The sequence below is a fragment of the Melospiza georgiana genome, chromosome 3, assembly GCF_028018845.1.
Source record: "Melospiza georgiana isolate bMelGeo1 chromosome 3, bMelGeo1.pri, whole genome shotgun sequence".
Taxonomy (NCBI): domain Eukaryota; kingdom Metazoa; phylum Chordata; class Aves; order Passeriformes; family Passerellidae; genus Melospiza; species Melospiza georgiana.
In genome coordinates, this window is record NC_080432.1 from 11,419,986 (window position 1) to 11,439,278 (window position 19,293).

Below are 19,293 nucleotides of genomic sequence, written 5' to 3' on the forward strand. Positions count from 1 at the left end.
AATTAATTAATTCATCAGAGGTGTCATTTGATTAATAGTGTGGTGTCATGGTCACTTAATAGTGCGGTGTCATGCTTTCAGCTACATTCTACAGGAACACTGCAGATATCCATTCACTTAACCACCTTCTAGGGGAAGGTGACAGACCTGGTAGGGAAAATAAAAAAAGGTAACTACAAAGAAACCCAAGCATCAAAGGGCTCAATTCCACAGTTCCATTGAATGAGGTGAGAAATGGCCACATTTGAACTCTTCAGTATGTACAGCAGCCCGAGCTGGCCTGGCTGACTCAGCCGTACCTGTAACCTCCAGAGGCTTTTTCACTTTCTACTCCCAAGAATGACAGAAATCCTTGTGCATCAGCGGTGTAGGAAATGGACAGAACAGACTCTGTTATGGCTGAGAGAGTATTAAGACATCAGCTTTTACTTTTGTTCTACTTAAATTCCCAAATGACCCTGGTAAATCAGTTAGCACTTCATTCATGAAGGTATTTAGCAGCCTGACTCCCACTGAAAGTGCAAAACCTGACATCTGTGACTCATCCTCCCCAGTCTCCCCGTGCACCTCACTGAAATCAAACCGTGAAAGAGATGGTGATACTTCCCCTCACTTGGATGGGGTCTGCAACACTTAAATTATTGATGCTTTGAAGACAGTCAGGCACCCTAAGTGCAATTAGCACAGATAAGTTAGAATTTGAAGTGCTACTGCTGTTTTTATAATCTAACCATTTAAAAAGAAGGAAAGCTTGCTTGGTTCAGTCTCAATCCCTACAGAGCCAAGTGCCAAGGCATGCCTTATTTCTAAGTATAAATGCACGTCCTCCTGAAGGGCTCCCCTCTCTTCTACAAGATCTTCTGGAGCTCACCATGGAGTGCCCTTGAGCCTCAGCTCTCATTAACAACTACAGTTATCAATCACAATCAATCCCTTTGAAATTTATCAGCCATCTTTTTTCCCTCCCCTCAGGAAGACACCCAAAATTTGACTTCCTTTTAGAGATCGAGTCAAGATGCAACAAGTTGAACCATCCCTTAAAAATGATGAGCACCAGAGAAAAATTTGGATGCAATCCACCACCTTTATTAACTGTTTACTTAAAAGAACAATTAAGGAAAATTACTCCAGTTTGGCATCCACAATTCTTAATCAGTGCTAGTAGGCTTAGTCAAATCAAAGAATTTGCCCTGTATATAAATAAGTTATTAGTGTGATAACAACATATGCCACTGTGACCTTGGAAAGCTGAGAAAGTAGCATTCCTAAAAGTACAGCTTGGAAAACAATCTTCAGACAGTAAATATTAAAAGTTTTTCTTTCCACCTCCATTTGTTCACAATAATCCACATGTTTTGGGTTTTTTGTGAAAGGCATCTAAAGTGAAAAAAGTGTGAATCTTTGTTTTTCACAGGAAAAGCTGGATGCTTCTTTCTTGAAATTCTTTTATAGATCAGTGACATCTATATCTGTTTATTTTACTTGCTGTCCTGGTATTCTCTGAGAGGCTAAGTGTTTAATCACATGTGCTTGACTGAACAAAGTTTCAAATTCTCCTTAGAGGTCCTTGATTCAGCCAGCTACTGTTATGTGGAAGAGAACAGCTACCTCAGATCTGACAAAATAAATAATCATGTAAGAGATCAAGACACTCTACAAACTAGTTTTGCAGCATCAGCTCAAGTCTGAAAGTCTTATAAAGCCTTCACAGCGAAGGCTGTGAAGCTGCCTGAGCTGATAAACTCAGGCCCAGAGGGACTAACACTAAATAATCATTTTAGTTTCCATGATTATTTAATACTTTACTGAAAAGGCCTGAACAGATATTTGCTGTTACTTGTTGCTAAGCCTGAGAAAATATTAAGATGCACTACATTTAAGATACCAGCACTTTGAAAGTATCACACAGCTACACTCATTAAATGTTCTGAAGCCCTCTTGCACATGACATATGATCTACTCTGTAGTCAGCTGCAGTTTGAAAACTCCCCCAGTCCTAAAGCTGTCAGAATTACTGCAGAACTATAAAAATGGTTATATCCTCTTTCAGCTTCCCTCTGGGGAAATATACTATCCAATTAACTATTCTGCTTCATGAAGAAAGAAACTTAAAATTAAGACCCACAAGAAAACCTTCTTCTCCAAGAAGTCCATAGGCTCGCAGCTTTTCAAGGTTTCTACAGTTACCCAGCATGAGTTTACATCTGTTTGTAATCTCATGGAAGAACAGACCAACTGATACATACTAAATGCTCCATCACTAACTTCTTTTGAGCACAACACAAGTCTGAACCTCAAGCTACAATTTTTCTTCCAGTAATGTAGAAAGTTCACAGATCCTGGGCTCAGCAACTGCACCTAGCTGATCCCATCTTCAATTTCCTCTTCACCATTCAACACAAAGCTCCCTTTGTGGATTACCAGCACACAGGCAGAAATAGAATTGTATTTAGTGTCTCGAAGTTTTGTTTTTGTTTCAAAACTGGGGACTCTAAATCATCAGATCCAGGGTCCAGAAACAAAACAGTAAAACAAAACCAACCAAACAAACCAACCCCAAGGAAATAAACAGAACCTGAAACACAAAAGGAGACTGCATAAAGTGGTTCTAGAAAAGGCACAGTTCAGTTCCAGCTGCCTTTGCAGGGAACAGTAATTTGCCCTGCCTGCTGTACTGCAGAGTGCCACGGCAGCGAGGGAGCATCAGACCCCAGCCCTGCCCCAGGAGTGCCCAGCAGCACTTGCTTTGCAGGGAGCCCCCGGCAGGCTGCCAGGAGGGCTGTGCTGCCCTGTGCAGCGCTGGGAGGCCCTGCCAGGCTCTGCTGCACCTTCCCTGGGAAAATGCCTCGGAGCTGCTGAGTTATCTGCAGCAGCCTGGCAGCTGCTCCCTCCTCAGCACCATCTGGCACCTGCCTGGCTCCCTGCTCCACTCCAGGCTTGGCCAAAGCCTAAGGCCAACTGCCCCCAAAACGCTTCCCCGGGTGACACGCACCCATTTCTCATCACACACTATTTTTATATCATACCTATTTTCTCTCCCAGTCCAGACACTTCCCATTTTTGAAAGGTTGTTGTGGATTAGGACTGACTCTGCTTTTGGAAAGTAATAACAAAGTAAATCATTACAACACACATATTAAAAATATAAAAGGATAAATTTCTAGTGTTACAATGTGAAAGCAAATACATGGGTGCATTAGACTTTCTAAAACACTAACTGCACATTAGAAAAAAAAAAATCTACATTCAGTTCATGCTTGATTAATTTTTCCACACAGATTAGGCTATACCAGTAATAATGTTTACAGTATATAGAGCTTTTCATCTTCAAAGTGCTCTACAGACATATTATTACACTGCCTTTTAGCACTCATATTTCTCCACTTAAAATTATTCACCACAGAATCAAAAGTCCTGGTTGTTTGTAAACAAAACAAAAAAAGGAACATTTCATTCTAAACCTACTATTAATTGAGAAGCTTTCCTTCCCAAAAATGTCCAACTCCATACCATGTGCTGCAGAGTTGGCTGCCATTTCTAATTTAGCAGAGATTCAAATGAAATATTGGCATTGAAGTTTAAAGGCAAGTCTAAGACGGGCAGCAGATGCATGACATCACATACAAAAAGCTGCTGAGATTTCCAAAGCCTTTTCTGGAATTCACTTGATATTCTTTAAACAAGTAGCATCTTCTCCAAGTTCAAAGTTTTATACAGCAAAGAATAGGCTTCAAAACAACTGAAACATGTCAGGATGACATCCATTCTTTCCATACAGCCTGCCTTCAGCTCAAAGAAGATGGAAGAATCCTCCCTGCTATCAGAACCTGGATAGCCCAGACACAACCCACTGTCTAAACCGTTCAGAGTACGAGCCACAAACTACAAAACTGACCCGAGTCATTTTGAGAAATCCTATAGCAGGGTTGTAGGGGTCTCCTCTAGCAGGAGAGGTGTGGAATTCACTGCAAAATCAGAACTATCCTGGCCAAACTGGATCCAGGACAAGGCATTTCTCAGGCTGGCTGTCAGTGCAGTTCTGGGGGAAAGAATAAGGAAAAGCACATCTGAGACCATCTGGCTGCAAGATGAGTAATGCCTCTGATGGAGGTCCTGGGAACACACCAGCTCTGAAGGAAAAAGACCATCTTCCCCTCACTAATACTTAGGGATGGAGAGGAAGGCTGATCCATTCCTGGAAAATCCATACCCATCCATAATGTATGAGCAGTAACAGCCAGCAGCACCTGCCAAGGCATTCAAGCAGAGAGATGCAGAGCCATAGATTCAATGGTCAGTGCACCTTTGCCACAGCAACTGTTTTCTAACAGGACACAAGATTTCACTTAGCCCTTTTGTTGATCTCAGACTCAATAACCACATTATTAACTGCACATGATGGGCACAAACTGAAAGCTATTTAGGAATGCTCGCTGTTTTGAACATCTAAACTGTATTCCAGAGAAAGCCACGTGCCTGGGCTTCTTTAACCACTGGAATGAGCACAACAACCAAGAGAAAGGCTGAGAAAGGCATCTGTTGCTACCAGCCAAAAGGCAGTGGGAGCTGGAACACAAAGCCTGTGGTAAGCACTGTCTGACCAGTCTGCAGCCCAGGAGAAGCCCAAGTCTCCTCCAAGTGCCTGGACTGCGATGGGGTTCAGTTCCACGGGCTGGTGCCACCTCTGCACATCAGGAGTCTGTCCCACAGGCTGGCCAGACACAGCTCTACCCAAATGGCCCAACCCCTCCCATGACTGAACTCCTCACAGTGATAAAAGGAGGCAGATTCTGGCTCAAATGAGACACAGACATTGTGATGGACCCCAGTTTGACTCACAGCACGCTAGGGAATGCATAATACAGCACGAATTATGTCCTTTCAGCCTGGCTCTGCGGTTTTTCCTTGAAGAAATCCATGAGCTGCAGGAAACTTTTTGATGCCATGAACTACTTGAAATGGAGGATTTTGTATTTTAAGGGTGAGGAATCTCTACACAACAAGGTCCCTTCAAGCACAAAAACTCAACCAAAATGTGGAAATGAGCCTCTTGGAATTTATCAGACATGACTGATTCCCCTTAGTGTTCATGAGAACAGCAAAATCACTGGTGCCAATATTAGGATGCTGAAGGATTTTCAAATAAAGTCAATCAAACCTTTCACAGGTCTCCCAGCACCATTTTTTCCCCTGGCAAGAGGAAATAACTTCTGCAAAACTTTTACCCCCAAGAGGAAAGGGTTTTAACCCTAAAGCTCCCACAGCTGCCAAGACTTTCATCTTCCACCAATAACAAGGTCTCTAGGCAAGGGTCACTGGAAATGTCAGGAATATATTCTATCACAGGGCTACAACACCTCTGGGCTTGGTGAAAAAGCCCAACACCACCACTGGAGACACGATGGGAGAGAATGAGAGGGAAAGACCAACCTGGAACAGGTATATTCAGCAGAACTTTAAAGCAGTAGCTTAAACATGAAAACGTTGTTTCTTCAAAGGTCTTGATATTAGCTACATTTTTTTATTTTTATTTTTGGGATTCCTGTTAGGATATCCCAGTGGAGCTAAGAGGTAGATGTTGATGGTCATAACTCCTTTCCTAGCCTAACATCTAGAGGACACTTCAAAAGAACATGACTTCTAAGAGACATGTGTAGACTTGAACCTGCAGTTTCATGCTGTTGTCTGAATAAAGCAAGCTGTGCCAGAGGTTCACAGGTTTTTGTCTTTTCACACAACAGACTCTTGTTAGATTTGCAACAACTCAGAACAGAAGGAAATTCTGGGGCGTAGCAAATAGGTGAAAGTATCACAATAGAGCCTTCTGTATTTTGTCTTTTTAAATGCTGGCAAACAGACCCTAACTAAGTCAGCTCCTGAAAGGCTCTATTTCCAAAAAAATCTGCATGTCCTTTGGCTCTCACAAGCTCTGATGCAAAGAGGATACCACTAAAAGAGACCAAGAACAGCCATGATTGGAAGCATATGCCCACTGCCATCAGCTCAGCTCCGGTTCTGGTGCAAGAGAGAGCTGGAGACTGATTGCAAATGGTTTGTACTAAACCACTCAGTTTAGCTCACTCAAGAGCATGGTGTTATAGGGGACCACCTGAATGGCACAGCTCAGCAGCCTCCATTTCTGATATCACCTTAACAGATGCCAAGTGCAAAGAACAGAAGTACACAGAGCATCCTCTTCCTCAAAACTAAATAGCAAATTTAAGGTCTTTTATGCAAAAGACAAACTCCACAATCCTCTCTTTTGCATTGGCAAGAAAACAGCAGAAAAAAGACAGGCATTGCCTGTCATATGTGCACATATGAAACCCCCACAAAAGATACTCCATAAACAAATACAGAACTGTCATCTAATATTCTCTGTAAAGTAACTTTTGGCATTTAAACATGGGTTTGTACAGTGAATATGGAATGTTTCTCCCTGAATATGTGTAATTTGCCGTGCATTAGATCATCTCTGATCAGTCTGAAACTGAGGGATGCACCAAGTTCTAAGCCCACAACCCAGTCACGATTACATTGAACTTTTTTCCTCACATTTTCAATGAGAAGTCTTTATTATTTGCTACACTACTAAATTTTTATTTAATTATCTCCTTTTTTTACTAAATTAGGCATGGGCCCTGCAAAGCTTTGTGGTGTTAGTTTTGTTTGTGGTCTGCCACTGTGCCTTTGTAGTCCACAGAAACACTTTGTGTTCAGTAACCACAACATACCTGGTACTCAGTGGTGAATCAAACACCCAGAATTGCTCTCACCAAACTACTAACACAGAGAATAGAGCCATAATTTTTCTCAGGATTTTTCCCTCCAACTCTAGCTGGACAGATTCCCATAAAGACTTATAAAAATTTTCCAAATATGAATAAACCCACAAAAATGTTTGCAATTTTAAAAGCTGTAATTTCTACCTTGGTCATATGATAATGAAACTTAAGAACAAAGGAGAGTATTATTGTGTAATATGGTAGCATGGAAAGTTTAAAAGAAATTCCTACTTATATTTAACAGTGAAATTATACCTCCAATTACTTCCAGTTAAAATGAAAATAAAAAGGACTTCAATGCTCAATACATACCTGCAACCATTTTTTTTTTCTTAAAATATCATGATTATTTTTCTTGTGCTGTTGATTGCTTGCAGACTTTCAATGAGACTCTTAGGTAAGGTAAGGGTTAAAGATGTATAAAAGAGATTTTCTCACAGTTTAGAGAGAGCAAAACAACACATTTAGGAAGCCAGACAGCTAAAAGGTCAAAGCGTTACACTTCCAGGTCAAACTTCTGGTTGCAATTAAGTAAATTCCTCTGAACGTTTCTAGGGAATTCACATTTCTTTCAGGTTTTATTTCAAATCCCTATTCTTTCTTGCTTACATTTTAACCAAAGCAATATTGGTCTCTTCAGAAGCATTAAATAAAGAGCACTTGTTTTAAGAAGGAACCCAATAGTTAATTTCAAGGTAAGAATCAATCTCTTTCTTGTCACCTCATTTAATGTACAGTTGAATTAAAGGCAAAACACTATTAAACCTAGTTAATTTTTACAATCACAACATTTCAACCAAAACAGTGAGCACTCCAAAACCCCCAAACCTATGTAGTGCTAGTGCTTAGTGCTAAAGCAGGTCCCTGAGCTGCACCCTGAGAATCCATCGTGCGCATTCCTGATTCCAAGGGACGGGAGCAGCTGTGCGCCCTGCAGAGCGCACACACAAAGAGCACCTCCAAGAGGGAGCGATGTGGCAGAGAGGAGTAAGGCAGTCGAGTAACAAATAGTGCTCAGGGACAGATTTTCAAATTGCCTTCATGTGCCCTCCAAAAATGCTGAATTCCCACTTGGAACAAGCATGCCAAGAGCTCTTTCCAAGGGTATGTTCCCTGGCCTAGATGAGAGTCCCTTTAATATTCTCAGGTGAGTATCAAATCAGAAATTAAAGGTGGGGTTCATCTTGCCTAACTTGAAACACCTGCATCAAACTAGTACCCTAAACTTCATTTTTAACTGATAGAGATAAATTACCTATTAACTTCCAGCCAACTCTGAGAAACTGAGACACACCACTCCACTTTGTAAAGACACATGATTAATGGATGCTGATTTTTTGCCTAACTATAGAAAGAAAACTCCAAAGATAAACTTTAAATTTGCATAAATATCTGTGTCATTGCATAAACTGTAGTCCTAGCAGCAAAATCCCTCTGCAGAAATATTTGGATGATGAAGGAAGACCTTTATAGCTCTTATAGATATGTAAGAGAGTAGCTGTTTGTGCATGCAAACACATTTTTTTTTTTTGTACACACACATAAAAAGGACTTCTTTTCATACTATTTTTTTCTTCTCATAAAATGAAAAAAAATCATATGGGAAGAAGAGACAAATGGAAATGAGATGAAAGCAAGAGAAAGTGATAAAAAGCATTAAGGCAGAGAGTATTTTAAGGCTAGAGATCAAGACTGTTTTCAAAACCAACACCAAATTCTTCCTTTTCACAAGAATACACCGAATTAAACAAGTGTCCTGTTGCTTTTTTCAATCCAATACTACCTATATAAACCACTTTATTAAGGACATCTTTAAATAAGTGCGACATTTCGTGAGGAGCTGCCACCAGGGAAGACGCAAAATATGGAGAACACATTGAACCCAGCTGGTGCTGCAGCTGCAAATATCCCCCATAAACCAGGGACAGGCCCTGCTGAGGCCTCTGCCAGTCTCAGTGTCACCACAGAAGAGCCTTCCAAAGGCACATGCTCGAGTCCAGGCTGTGCAGGCACTCCTCCCAGCCTCTGACTGGATGGGGCTCAGCTGCAGAGGGGCACAATGGCAAGGAAGGGAAGACCAAAGGTCACTACAGCCAAACACCTACAAGGGGACCCTAAAACACAGGGGCCAAGTGCACGTGGTTACCTCCCTGACACTCTGCCCTCTGAGCTCAGGCCTTTAATGCACCACAGGAGATTCTGTCCCCTCTCTGGAACACCCTCCCATGTTGCTGTGGATGCAGTGCAAGCCTTTATCATATCTGTTATCCTTTGGCAAAGAGCTCCCCAGCTCTCCTAACTACCACAGCATTTCCATTCATTTGATACACCCTTGCTCTCAAACTGGAAGGGAATGAGACAAGAAATTATTTCACAAATCTTGGTTGTATTCCCCATAATTGATATATTTTCTAGGCTGCAGAGTCCAGGCACATGTAACTGTTCTCTGTATTGCATTTCCCCATCCTAGATTATCTCTGTTGTCCTTCTTGGCATTTTTCCCAATTTTACTACAATCTAAGGTAAGATAGGAAAAAAAAATCATAAAGAAAAACCACTCAAAGAGCGTGTAACTATGGACATTTCTTTTGTTCTTGTCATGCCCATTACCCTGAGGAAAGGACAAAATGACAAAAAAAAAGAGTTCAGATATATAACCTTGACCTTCTAGAAGAAGAATGCTTTGATGAAAAACAGATACCCTTATTCCCCATTATCTGGCTGTAAAAAATGGGGGGTTGGGGCGAGGAAGTAATCTAAAGCAAAACCAGGAAATATTAGGTACAAGATACTAATCAAAAACTAATCAAAACATTTTTCATAAGTTATTGCATAAGTTACTGCATACTTCAGGGAGCTCTGTTGTCACAGACAGATGAATGTAAGTTTAAAGTTCACACAGATCTGCAGGACTTGGCCACAAATCATAAATGAGTCCATTGCAGAGAAGCTGCAATGTAATTCTTTTGAGAGACAGATATTACAATGTGCAACTCCAAATCTCAAAGTTCATAGGAAAGACTCCTCCCCAGACCCCTATGTCAGCACCCATCGAAATGCTGTAAAGCTGCTCTTCAAGCAAGACCAGTGAAAAGATTTTAATTCAGACCCAACCAAACAGTTTCACAGCAGAGGAGTGTGAGTTAACAGCTGGGAGGGTGGGAATAAATCAGTTTTGCTGTTACAGGATTACAATGTGGGACATACCCTATAAGCATTTCCCACAATTCATGTCCTACAGCAATACTGAACACTCCTAAAGCAAACTGGGGCAGTCTGAAAAGGGTGTTTCCCTTAAAAACACTATAATGTTCAAATTAAAATGCAAGGCCAAAAGAGTTTGGAATATTTGCCATCATGATTTATTGTATATTTTTTGTGTGCTTGCAGGAGCCAAAAAAATTGTTTCATAAGCAAGAGAAATGTATTTTCTTATGAAATTGCATCTTATGCATTTTTCTTTATACTAAATAGGACATGAACTTTGACTCCAGATCTTTGTAAGGCTGAACAACTCATAACAGCTATTGTCCCTCTTCCAGTTTCTCATTTTAGTAAGCTTGTCACAAGTTAATGTCTGAGAATTTCAAGTCTGAGATGTCTACCTGTTAATAAAGTACAGTCACATTTGTAAAAAGCAACTGGGTCAAAAGATGGACTCAGGAAACATGATCACTGCAAGCCCCATTTCATGAGAGAAGAAAGTTAAAAATATATAAAAAAGTACACAGAGTCCCAGGGAAAGCAGATAAAATCAAGCTGGGAGCTCCCTGTGCCATGTGACAGCATGCTCTCTAATTATTTTCACTGTAGAAGAGACTGTACAATAAAAAGATCTGAAATCAGAGCAAAAATGTCCCACCCTCAAGCCAAGAAAAACAGCAAGGATGCTAGGGAAGGAATGAGAGTAGGTCTGAATATTACTTGTAGGAAAAACATAGTTAACTTTTTCCTCCCTCAAGAGGGGGAAGAAGGTCAGTTTACAATATACCTTTTTCCTTCCTTCCATTTCTAACACTGACATTTTTATCAGCCACATTTTTTTTTCACTTCTCCTTATTGTTTCCTCTGTGCCCATGTAAACCTCACCTTCTTCCTTATTGTTTTCAGTTCTCCCTTTGCCATTTCTCCTGGTATTTAATTCCTCTACTCAGACCTCTGTAGTCTCCTCTTAATTCTCACTGCTCTTGATCAAAACCAGACACTTTCTGTGGAATGTGAACCTTCAGATAATGCTATCACAAGCCATACCTGTCTGATGCCCTTTTGCATGATTTTGGCCATGCAGATTGCATGCAGGCAAAATTCAGCTTTGAAAATCCACCCCATTTTAAATTTCTCTTTAAAAAAATAAAATAAACCAAAGTCAAACACATTTGGACATTAATTAAACATAAGAATCAGAGAATTTATACTGAAGCCTATGCCCAAATACTAAATTAAAGTTTACTTTGGCAAATTGTTTGTACTGGCCATTTGGGAAGGGTGTGGAAATTGTTCAGACAGAAGGAAGAATAGGAAGAACTTGCTTGTCTTGGCTACTTTCTCTCATTTTTCCATTCTTTCCTTCTTTCTTTCTTCTCCTGTGTGTAACACCCACAGATTTCCTAATGAGCTGGTATGCGACCCACCACACACTGCAGTGTGGGTGTAACTCAAATGAAAAAGCAATGTAAATTAACAAGTAACTGGCATGGATATTTACATTAAGTGTTACAAAAATTGAAAGGTAGTGTCAAGTAGTACTAATATTAAACATAATATAATGTTAATACTGAAAAGAAGCTGTGATAGGTGAAAATTTTCTCTTCAAAAATGTTATAGTAGTGAGGAAGTAGAGGACTTAACAAGTCTTAAGGTAGCTTGGCCTCTAGTTCTGAAATGAAACCTAATACATCATGCCTTGATGTTAAAGGTAGTCTAAAATCTTATTAGTACAGGTCTAATTAGTCTCTTTACAAGACGTGTTGAATACATCCTTCAGTGTGAACAGCAAATAGTTAAAATTGACTTGAAAAGATGCAACTACAGCCAGGGGTGGAATGCTGACGTGGGACACTGGAAAGAGTAAGTGAGCAGTTAATAACCATGTGCAGGGTCCCTCTATAGATACACACCTCTTTACAAGAGCAGGGGGTTCACAGCAGTGCAACTCCACGCAGACTTGAATCACTTGGAGCAGCAGAAACCACACAGAGCTTGAAGACCTCAGAAACTCCTCCTGAGCTCCAGAGGCAACAGGAGCTGCAGCTGAAGCCTTTTCCCAGCAGCACCTCCATGGAGCACACGGGGCTCCTGCACTCCCCTGTGTGGCACTGACAACACAGAACCACCTCTATGCTGCAGTGTGGCACCTCACCTGTGTGACAACACAGAGCCTCCTCCCTGCAGGCCACAGACAGATCCCTGCTGGGGGCCCAGGAGCAGGCACAGCACCAGGGGCACTGCTGCTGAGCTCCAAGGGTCAGTCCTTACAGGCAGGGCCCCTTGCCCCACTGAACACCCACCTATTCTGTTATTTTCTTCCCAGGTAAGAACAGACTCCAAGGGAACCTGAAGAAACTTGATTCTTGGGCTTGAACAAAGCACTCCTTTCTTACAAATTACAGCCTTGAGCAAAGCAGGCTGAGAGAAAAAGAAAGAGTTGGCTTTGGGAGCGAAGCTGAACATGAGTGTTCGTTATCACAGCCTGTTTTCTTCCTTTAGTTCTTTATTGTTAATTAATGACGGTGAGATTAACTGCAGAAAACTGATGGAACAGTCATTCTGCCTCATCCAAAGTAAATATCCTTTAATCTAACACTGTCACTGATATTACTGATGACCTTCTCAAATGCATTTCCCTAAGTTTTTAATTTTCAGGAAACAAGGGGAAGAGTCAAGCAGAAGAACAGCTCCCAACCCTGGGACAGCACATCAATATTTTTACTGAAAAGCTCATGATGTGAAAGAAAATAGAAACCCTAAATTCTAAAGAACACAAATTAGTGTTGCATCTACCCACATATATAAAAAACAACTATTATGTCTGGCAGTTTTACTTTATAAAATCATCATTTTTTCAAAACTTACTTTTTACTAAGGCAGGAAACTTCAAAAATAAATATTAAAAAACATCCCTTCATAAAAGAAAACACAAAAACCTCAACAGATCTTAGAAATTCTGATCCCACCATCTGTAATGTTCACTCACAATCAGAAAAGTACCAGGGTTTGAAAGTTCACGTGCTTGACAAACAATAATGATATTTTAAAGGGATAAAATGTAGTTTCAACTTGCAAGGAAGAAAAGGGTTTGGAAATCCTTCAGTGGCCTGAAGCACCTCTTGCTTATGAGGTATTGTGTTCCTGAGGGGTGGGAAAAAGGCCCTGTCATGCCAGAAGAACCTGGCTCCCATATATGCCTAAAATGTTGCCATATGAAGCCAACCATACAGTACATAACTCGTGTTTTATCATTATTATTGACAATAGCATGCAAAGCTGCAACCACCAATCAGCATTCTATAGGAATACACCTTGTTCAACAATGGAAAGCATGTTAAGAGGCAAAGAACTTGTTCCCAATTGGAACTGTTCATCCAATATATGTTGAATTGTAAAATTTACGAGCCTAGTGATGATCTAATACAAGTATGTAATGACCTGGATTGCAGAAGCCATTCTCCAGCAGAGATCTCTCCTGGATTGAAGGAGATGTGACAAAGCATGGCCAGCACAGAGCTTTACTGCTGCAGCCCTGCTCTTCTGAGACACGTTTATAGCCTGCTCCAGACTAGTAACTAACACCAGTAATTTTTTGCCTAAGAACTATTTAAAGATAAATTGCTGTATATGACCAACAGATGAGCCTATCCACTGCAAACCCCACATTATGCTAACAATGAAATGGTGTTAAACAAGAACTGGCAGCCATTCAGCCCCAAAGCTGATCTAGCAGTAAGGCCTAAGCTGCACTGATCATGATCTTTAGTTTAAAATGAGGGTGTACTGAAATGGCACCTGGTGGCCTCATCATCCTCACACACACAAAAAGTGAGATCCAAATAGGTGAAGGCTCTTAATCTCTGCACTCCCAAGGTCATGGGTGCTGCTGCCAGGCCTGCAGTAGCACTGGTGAAATGACAAATGTCACTTATCACATCACACCAACTTTTAAAGACTGAACAGATTGCCAAAAGTAAAAGGCGAAGATATTATTTCTGTATTTAAAAATTCTACACTAAATGGATGAGTGGAAAAGAGATTTAACTAACCAGCAAGACTTCAACCAATCTTGCAGGACCAAGGGTTGTATAAGTAATTTTTTTAGTTCCAATGATAGGCTCTTGGACTAATAGTAGCAGCATTATGTTCATTTTTCAGTAACACAGAAAATTAAAATCCACTTAATTTTTTCACTAACATAGCTGAAGTAATTCCAGACCAAAACATCAACTATTTCAGGCCTCGCTGATGGCAAATTTCTCACAGAAAATACAAAGAACAGCATTCTCCACAGCACTTTATGGCACACTAAGTGAAATAATTTCTGTTACCGGTAAGAAACAAAGGCCCAGATGATCCCTGTTCCGTGGGCTTCCACTGACCACGCTGTTTACGTGCCTCCAAGTAGTGTTTGACCCTTGATGCAACAACTTCTTCCAGCAGCCTGCAGACCTCCTGAAAGAGAAACCACTGGCCTGGTTTGATCTAAATTTACAGAAATGCCCTCAGGCACACAGCAGAAACCAATACAAAATTACCCCCTCTCCCATTAAAAGGAAAAACATTGAGGAGAAGCACATGAATTAGGAAATGGATGGGAACAAGGAGGGGAATCAAGCAATTTTTCTAAAGAACAAAAGAGGAAGTAGATTATGAAATTCTTACTTGGCAGATGAAACACATTAGAATACTAACTTTTTAAAACCAGAAATTAGTTTCATATGCATGCAAAGTAGGAAAAAATACATGTTAAAAATGTATCACAACATTAGGTATTGAAGCAAAATTTTAGTAAAAATCCTCTCAGGAATTGTCACCACACTATTTGTGTTTAAGAATCCTTATAAACAACAACAGATATTTTGTGCCAATTCTGAGTAATTTGGGGGGGGGGAGTGGATAAGACTGAGAAAATTAGGTCACAGCAACTTAATTGCTCTAATTAATTTAGATTTTTCTGCTCCTAAACATAACTGTTCATATCTTTCATACTTTCTTCAACAAAGCACAATAAAAACACAGACAACTCAGGAAGAGCAAAACCTTCTGCCAGAATTAGCCAGAAAAAAAATCTCACTTGGAGTAAAAACCAAAAATTCATCTCTTGGATACCAGAATAAGTTTTAAGCTTAATACACACACACACACATCTGAGACTTTTCCCTCAGTATTCTCATTTTCCATTGTTCGTAACTATGTGCTCACAGCAATGATACTTTGTGGGACACAAAAATATAATTTTATCTCTAAAATGTGTTAGGGTAATAGATAAAATTATATAAGTAGTATCTAAACTATCTTGCCTTGAAATTTCATTTTGATTCATGTAGAAAGTACTCAGAACAACAAATTTTTCATAAAAATCTAAATGAAAGTAGGGCATAGACATTAGTCAATCACAACCAGTACTTTCCCTTTACAGTAAGAAATCCATTTTCCTTTCTGCTTGTAGAGGACAATTATAAATTTCTGTATTTGCCTGTCCTTCTGTTTAACTCATTAAAGTGCTCCCATTACACATTCCTTCATGGAGTTACAACGAGAAGGTCTCAGAAGCAGCAGAAACATGGTGTGTCTTTGGTTCCTTCCACAGCAATAAACATTACCTTGCACTTCCTTCATTTACATGGAACATATTTCACTTGTCAGCCTTATGGAAATGTTATTTAAATGGCTCCCCACAAAGAACCATACAGACCTCAGAGAGCAAAGATAAAACTGTGACTTGGCCATTCCAGGGGAAAAGGAGTGTGGAAGAAAGGGCAGGGAAATTGGAGTGCAGAAAGAGGGAAACCTGCAGCATCTCGCATCAAGGCCAGGAGTCCTCCCCATGCAGCTGGCCACAGCAGTGTGCCACGGTGCCGATTCCAACACCCAGCTGTATTCCCTCACTCCAGGGCCGTGCTTTGGGCACTGGGGTAGTTCCACCCTGCCCTCCACAGCCCATGCTCCGAGGCGGCAGCAGCCAAAGGGCCGCTGGGACAGCAGCACCAGGGTCCTGGAGCTCAAGCTGATGACTTCCAGCCAGGGTGAGCAGGGATCAGCAGGAATCGTTTGTTACAGAGGCATCCACATTTCCCACAGACAGCCAGAGAGGGCCGCACCACCACGAACATTTTTCAGAGTTTGGAAACAATAAAAAGGCAGAAAACCGCTTGGGATGAACATGTAAAAGCTCTCACAAAAAATACATTGGAATAATCTTTCTTTAGGACCTTTTCTCCCCTCACTTTCACAGAGATTCTGTATAGGACTTTCAGGAAGTGAACTGCAAAGCTATTTGACTCACACTTCTCAGTTGCTGAAAATATGCAACCTTTGTACTTCTCTTGAAACATGCAGTCATAGAAATGCACCGAATGCTGTCCTGTCATGCCTCTTTATTAAATCAATCGTGAGCTAATTTCCTGAAATTCATCTCTTTTGTTTTGGCAGTCTTACAAAATACATTTTGAAAACGTTTAAAACTCAGATAACCAGGAGAGCAAAACTTGTTATAAAACAGAAAAGGTAATGAGCATTCATTTAGCCATAAAAAAGAAATCCGAGCGATTTTTCCTATTTTCTTATTCCTGTGCTTAATAAAGCACAAATCAGATGAACCACATGCTGCTAAACACTGTGCTGTTGCTCCCTCAGGATCCGAAGGCATTGTTTCTTTCAGTTCCATTGAAATGTATGACTCTGGGATGTCTGGGGCTGTGCAGTGACAAGTTAATGATGGCATTATTGGGGAAGCTATCTGCTGAAAGTGCCGTAAGGGAGACTTGCGGGAAAGTGCGCAGGCATCCCAAACACGTCCTGCCCTCCCTTTCAGCGGAGCAGGGAGCTTCTCACGTTCCCACCCAGGAGAGCTCCTGCCAGACACAGCACAAGCTCCTCTGTGATTCCCTGCAGCCTGATCAAAGCTACAGACAGACTTTTGCTGCTCACTGATTTCCCACTATTTCATCAGGATATACATGTGACACTTAAAAATAATGGAAGTTTCTTTTCGTATAAGGCAACAGTTCTACTATGGTTTATCTTGCATATTTATGTTTTCTTGCACTCTCTAAATGCAACATCATTTACAATTCTCAGAATGAGAAAAAAATTATTAGGAAGATATTTCACCATCAAAATGATACCTGCCGCAATCTGGTTTGTATCACTCAGGATAATTTACAAGCATTCATGAGAAACATTTTTAAATTAAAAGTTAAGTCACAAGAATACACACAGCACACATGCATGCACGAATGTGCACACAGAGAGTTTAAAAATTAAAAAGCAAATTTAAAGTGGTCATTGGTGACCCAAATAGCACATATGGCTGACTTAGGGGTCCCATGGCAACAGCTGATGGTTAGGTATAACTAACAATATTCTCCTAACACTGAAAAATCCTGAACAGTTCAACGCAATCCAACTTTTTCCCTGCAGCCATACACCTTTGAAGTAGAATTGATATTTGTTGTACCTCTTTCTCATGATCTGAAAACCAGCTGGTGTCTTTACTGGAGCCTTGAGGCAAAATATGAACATCCACCAAGACAGCAAAGTTCCCACACTGGAAAAAAAAAAAAAAAAAGAAGAAAAAACATGTTGAACTGTAGCTGCTAGGAAGCACAGAAGCACATGTCAAGCAGACAGGGAGATAATCAGGTAAGCACATGTATCTGATTCAGAGTTACAGCAGGCAGAACATTAAATCATGGAAGTTTATGAAGTATGGAATTACAAATTTATCATTGTTTTTGGACTTAACAAGGAACAAGAGCACCAGACCTATCCTGGATAGCTCACTGAAGTGTTCATATGACAAGCACAAGTATGTGGAATTTACTTCTGCTACCTAAATGCCTCTTTTAAATCTGAGTTCAAGCAAATTTTAATGTGCAAAAAATTAGCTATTCCTTCACCAAACTCACATAGTTCTACTTCTGAAAATTTGGCACCACATTAATTATCTGGTTGGTGCTTGAAATTTATTATCTAAAAATTCAGCATCTTAGAAGTCTATTCCTTTCTCCAAGCTACCTTATGTAAAGAAGAGCAAGTCTGAAGGACTTGTCAGTGGATATCTGGCACTTAGCACATCTGTAACGTGCACTTCGAATGGTTCAATAATCAGGCTCACCTATTACAGTTATTAGGATGATACAGCTACATGCCAAGACACATCAGCTATTTCTAAAACTCCTTGATAGGCGCACCTATATCTCAGGCTTATGCTGTAGCACAAGTACAGTTGCTGAGAGCACCCTTACCTATACCATTAGCACTAAGAGCAAAAAGATTTCGCATTAATTTTACTGATCATAACAGCATATTCGTTAAATTTAAAATCTCTTGGTTAATAAACACTCGGATCTGTAAATCAACTGCAAACAGAAGTTTCTAAATAATTATTCAAATATAATTAAAATGTAATTCATGGCCAATACTGTATTGTAGCTACAATACAAAAGTTTGGCAAACGAGACAGGCATTGTGAAATAACTTTGAGAAACTTCTAAGTTACTTATAGGTATCAGTCACTGAAAGAGCAGAATGCTTTGATCTATTGTATCAAAAGGCTTCTCTTTCCTCCAGAGAACCAAGAATTGCCAGATGGCTGCCACAGCAGACTTTTCCAAGCTTTAAATGGATGACAAAATATCTCACAAAAATCTCTGGTGAATCATTAGTCAGCTCCAGCAAACTTTAAATTGACTACTGAACTTCAAAGTTAGGAGACGCTGCAGATTATAAAGTGAAAGCCAGTAAATTATTCATGGTTCAGCACTAATAACAACAAACAAGTAGTTGATACATCAAGAAAATTCAAATTATCAAATGCTCCATGTTAACTGGTATCATTTTCTATTGACTACAAAACTTTATACACAGATACAGATACAAAGTATAGACCTGTTTTTCAAGGAGACAGAATGTTTGTAATTATTTTCTTCTGAGTGGCACTGTTTGTCTCAGTCGCCAATCTTGAAACGATTGGAAAAAAAGAAAATAATGAACCACATTCAAAACTATACAATGGAACAGTTAAAATTATCTTGAAAATTTTACAAACACACCAAACATTTGTTGTGCTTCAAAGAAAAAACAGATACAAATAGCCCATGAATCTTTGTAATAGTCCAGGTTTCCCAATGGAAAGACGCTTTCTGCCCCTCTGAGCTTTGGAGCACTCTTCTTTGTAGACAGCACACCTGGAAATATTTCACTAGCCACAAGCCAACAGCTTTGCCCCACAGTCAGAGCAGCTTTGGGACAGGACACAGGGAAGCACCACTGGCACAGGCAAAGAGGAGAAGGG

General features: G+C 40.2%; 1 protein-coding gene across 2 annotated transcripts in view; it reads right to left on the reverse strand.

The window, feature by feature from the left end:
• Positions 1–19,293, reverse strand: part of SLX4IP (SLX4 interacting protein) — an 83,422-nt gene that overhangs the window by 32,694 nt on the left and 31,435 nt on the right. For both annotated transcript variants that reach the window (XR_009114273.1, XM_058020814.1), the window contains exons 4-5: positions 17,455–17,544; positions 14,324–14,447 (exon numbers count right to left, since the gene is read on the reverse strand). Coding sequence is in view for 1 of the 2 variants with exons in the window: in XM_058020814.1 (XP_057876797.1) it covers positions 14,324–14,447; positions 17,455–17,544 (214 nt within the window). In the remaining variant the exon portion in view is untranslated. The remainder of the gene's footprint in view (positions 1–14,323; positions 14,448–17,454; positions 17,545–19,293) is intronic.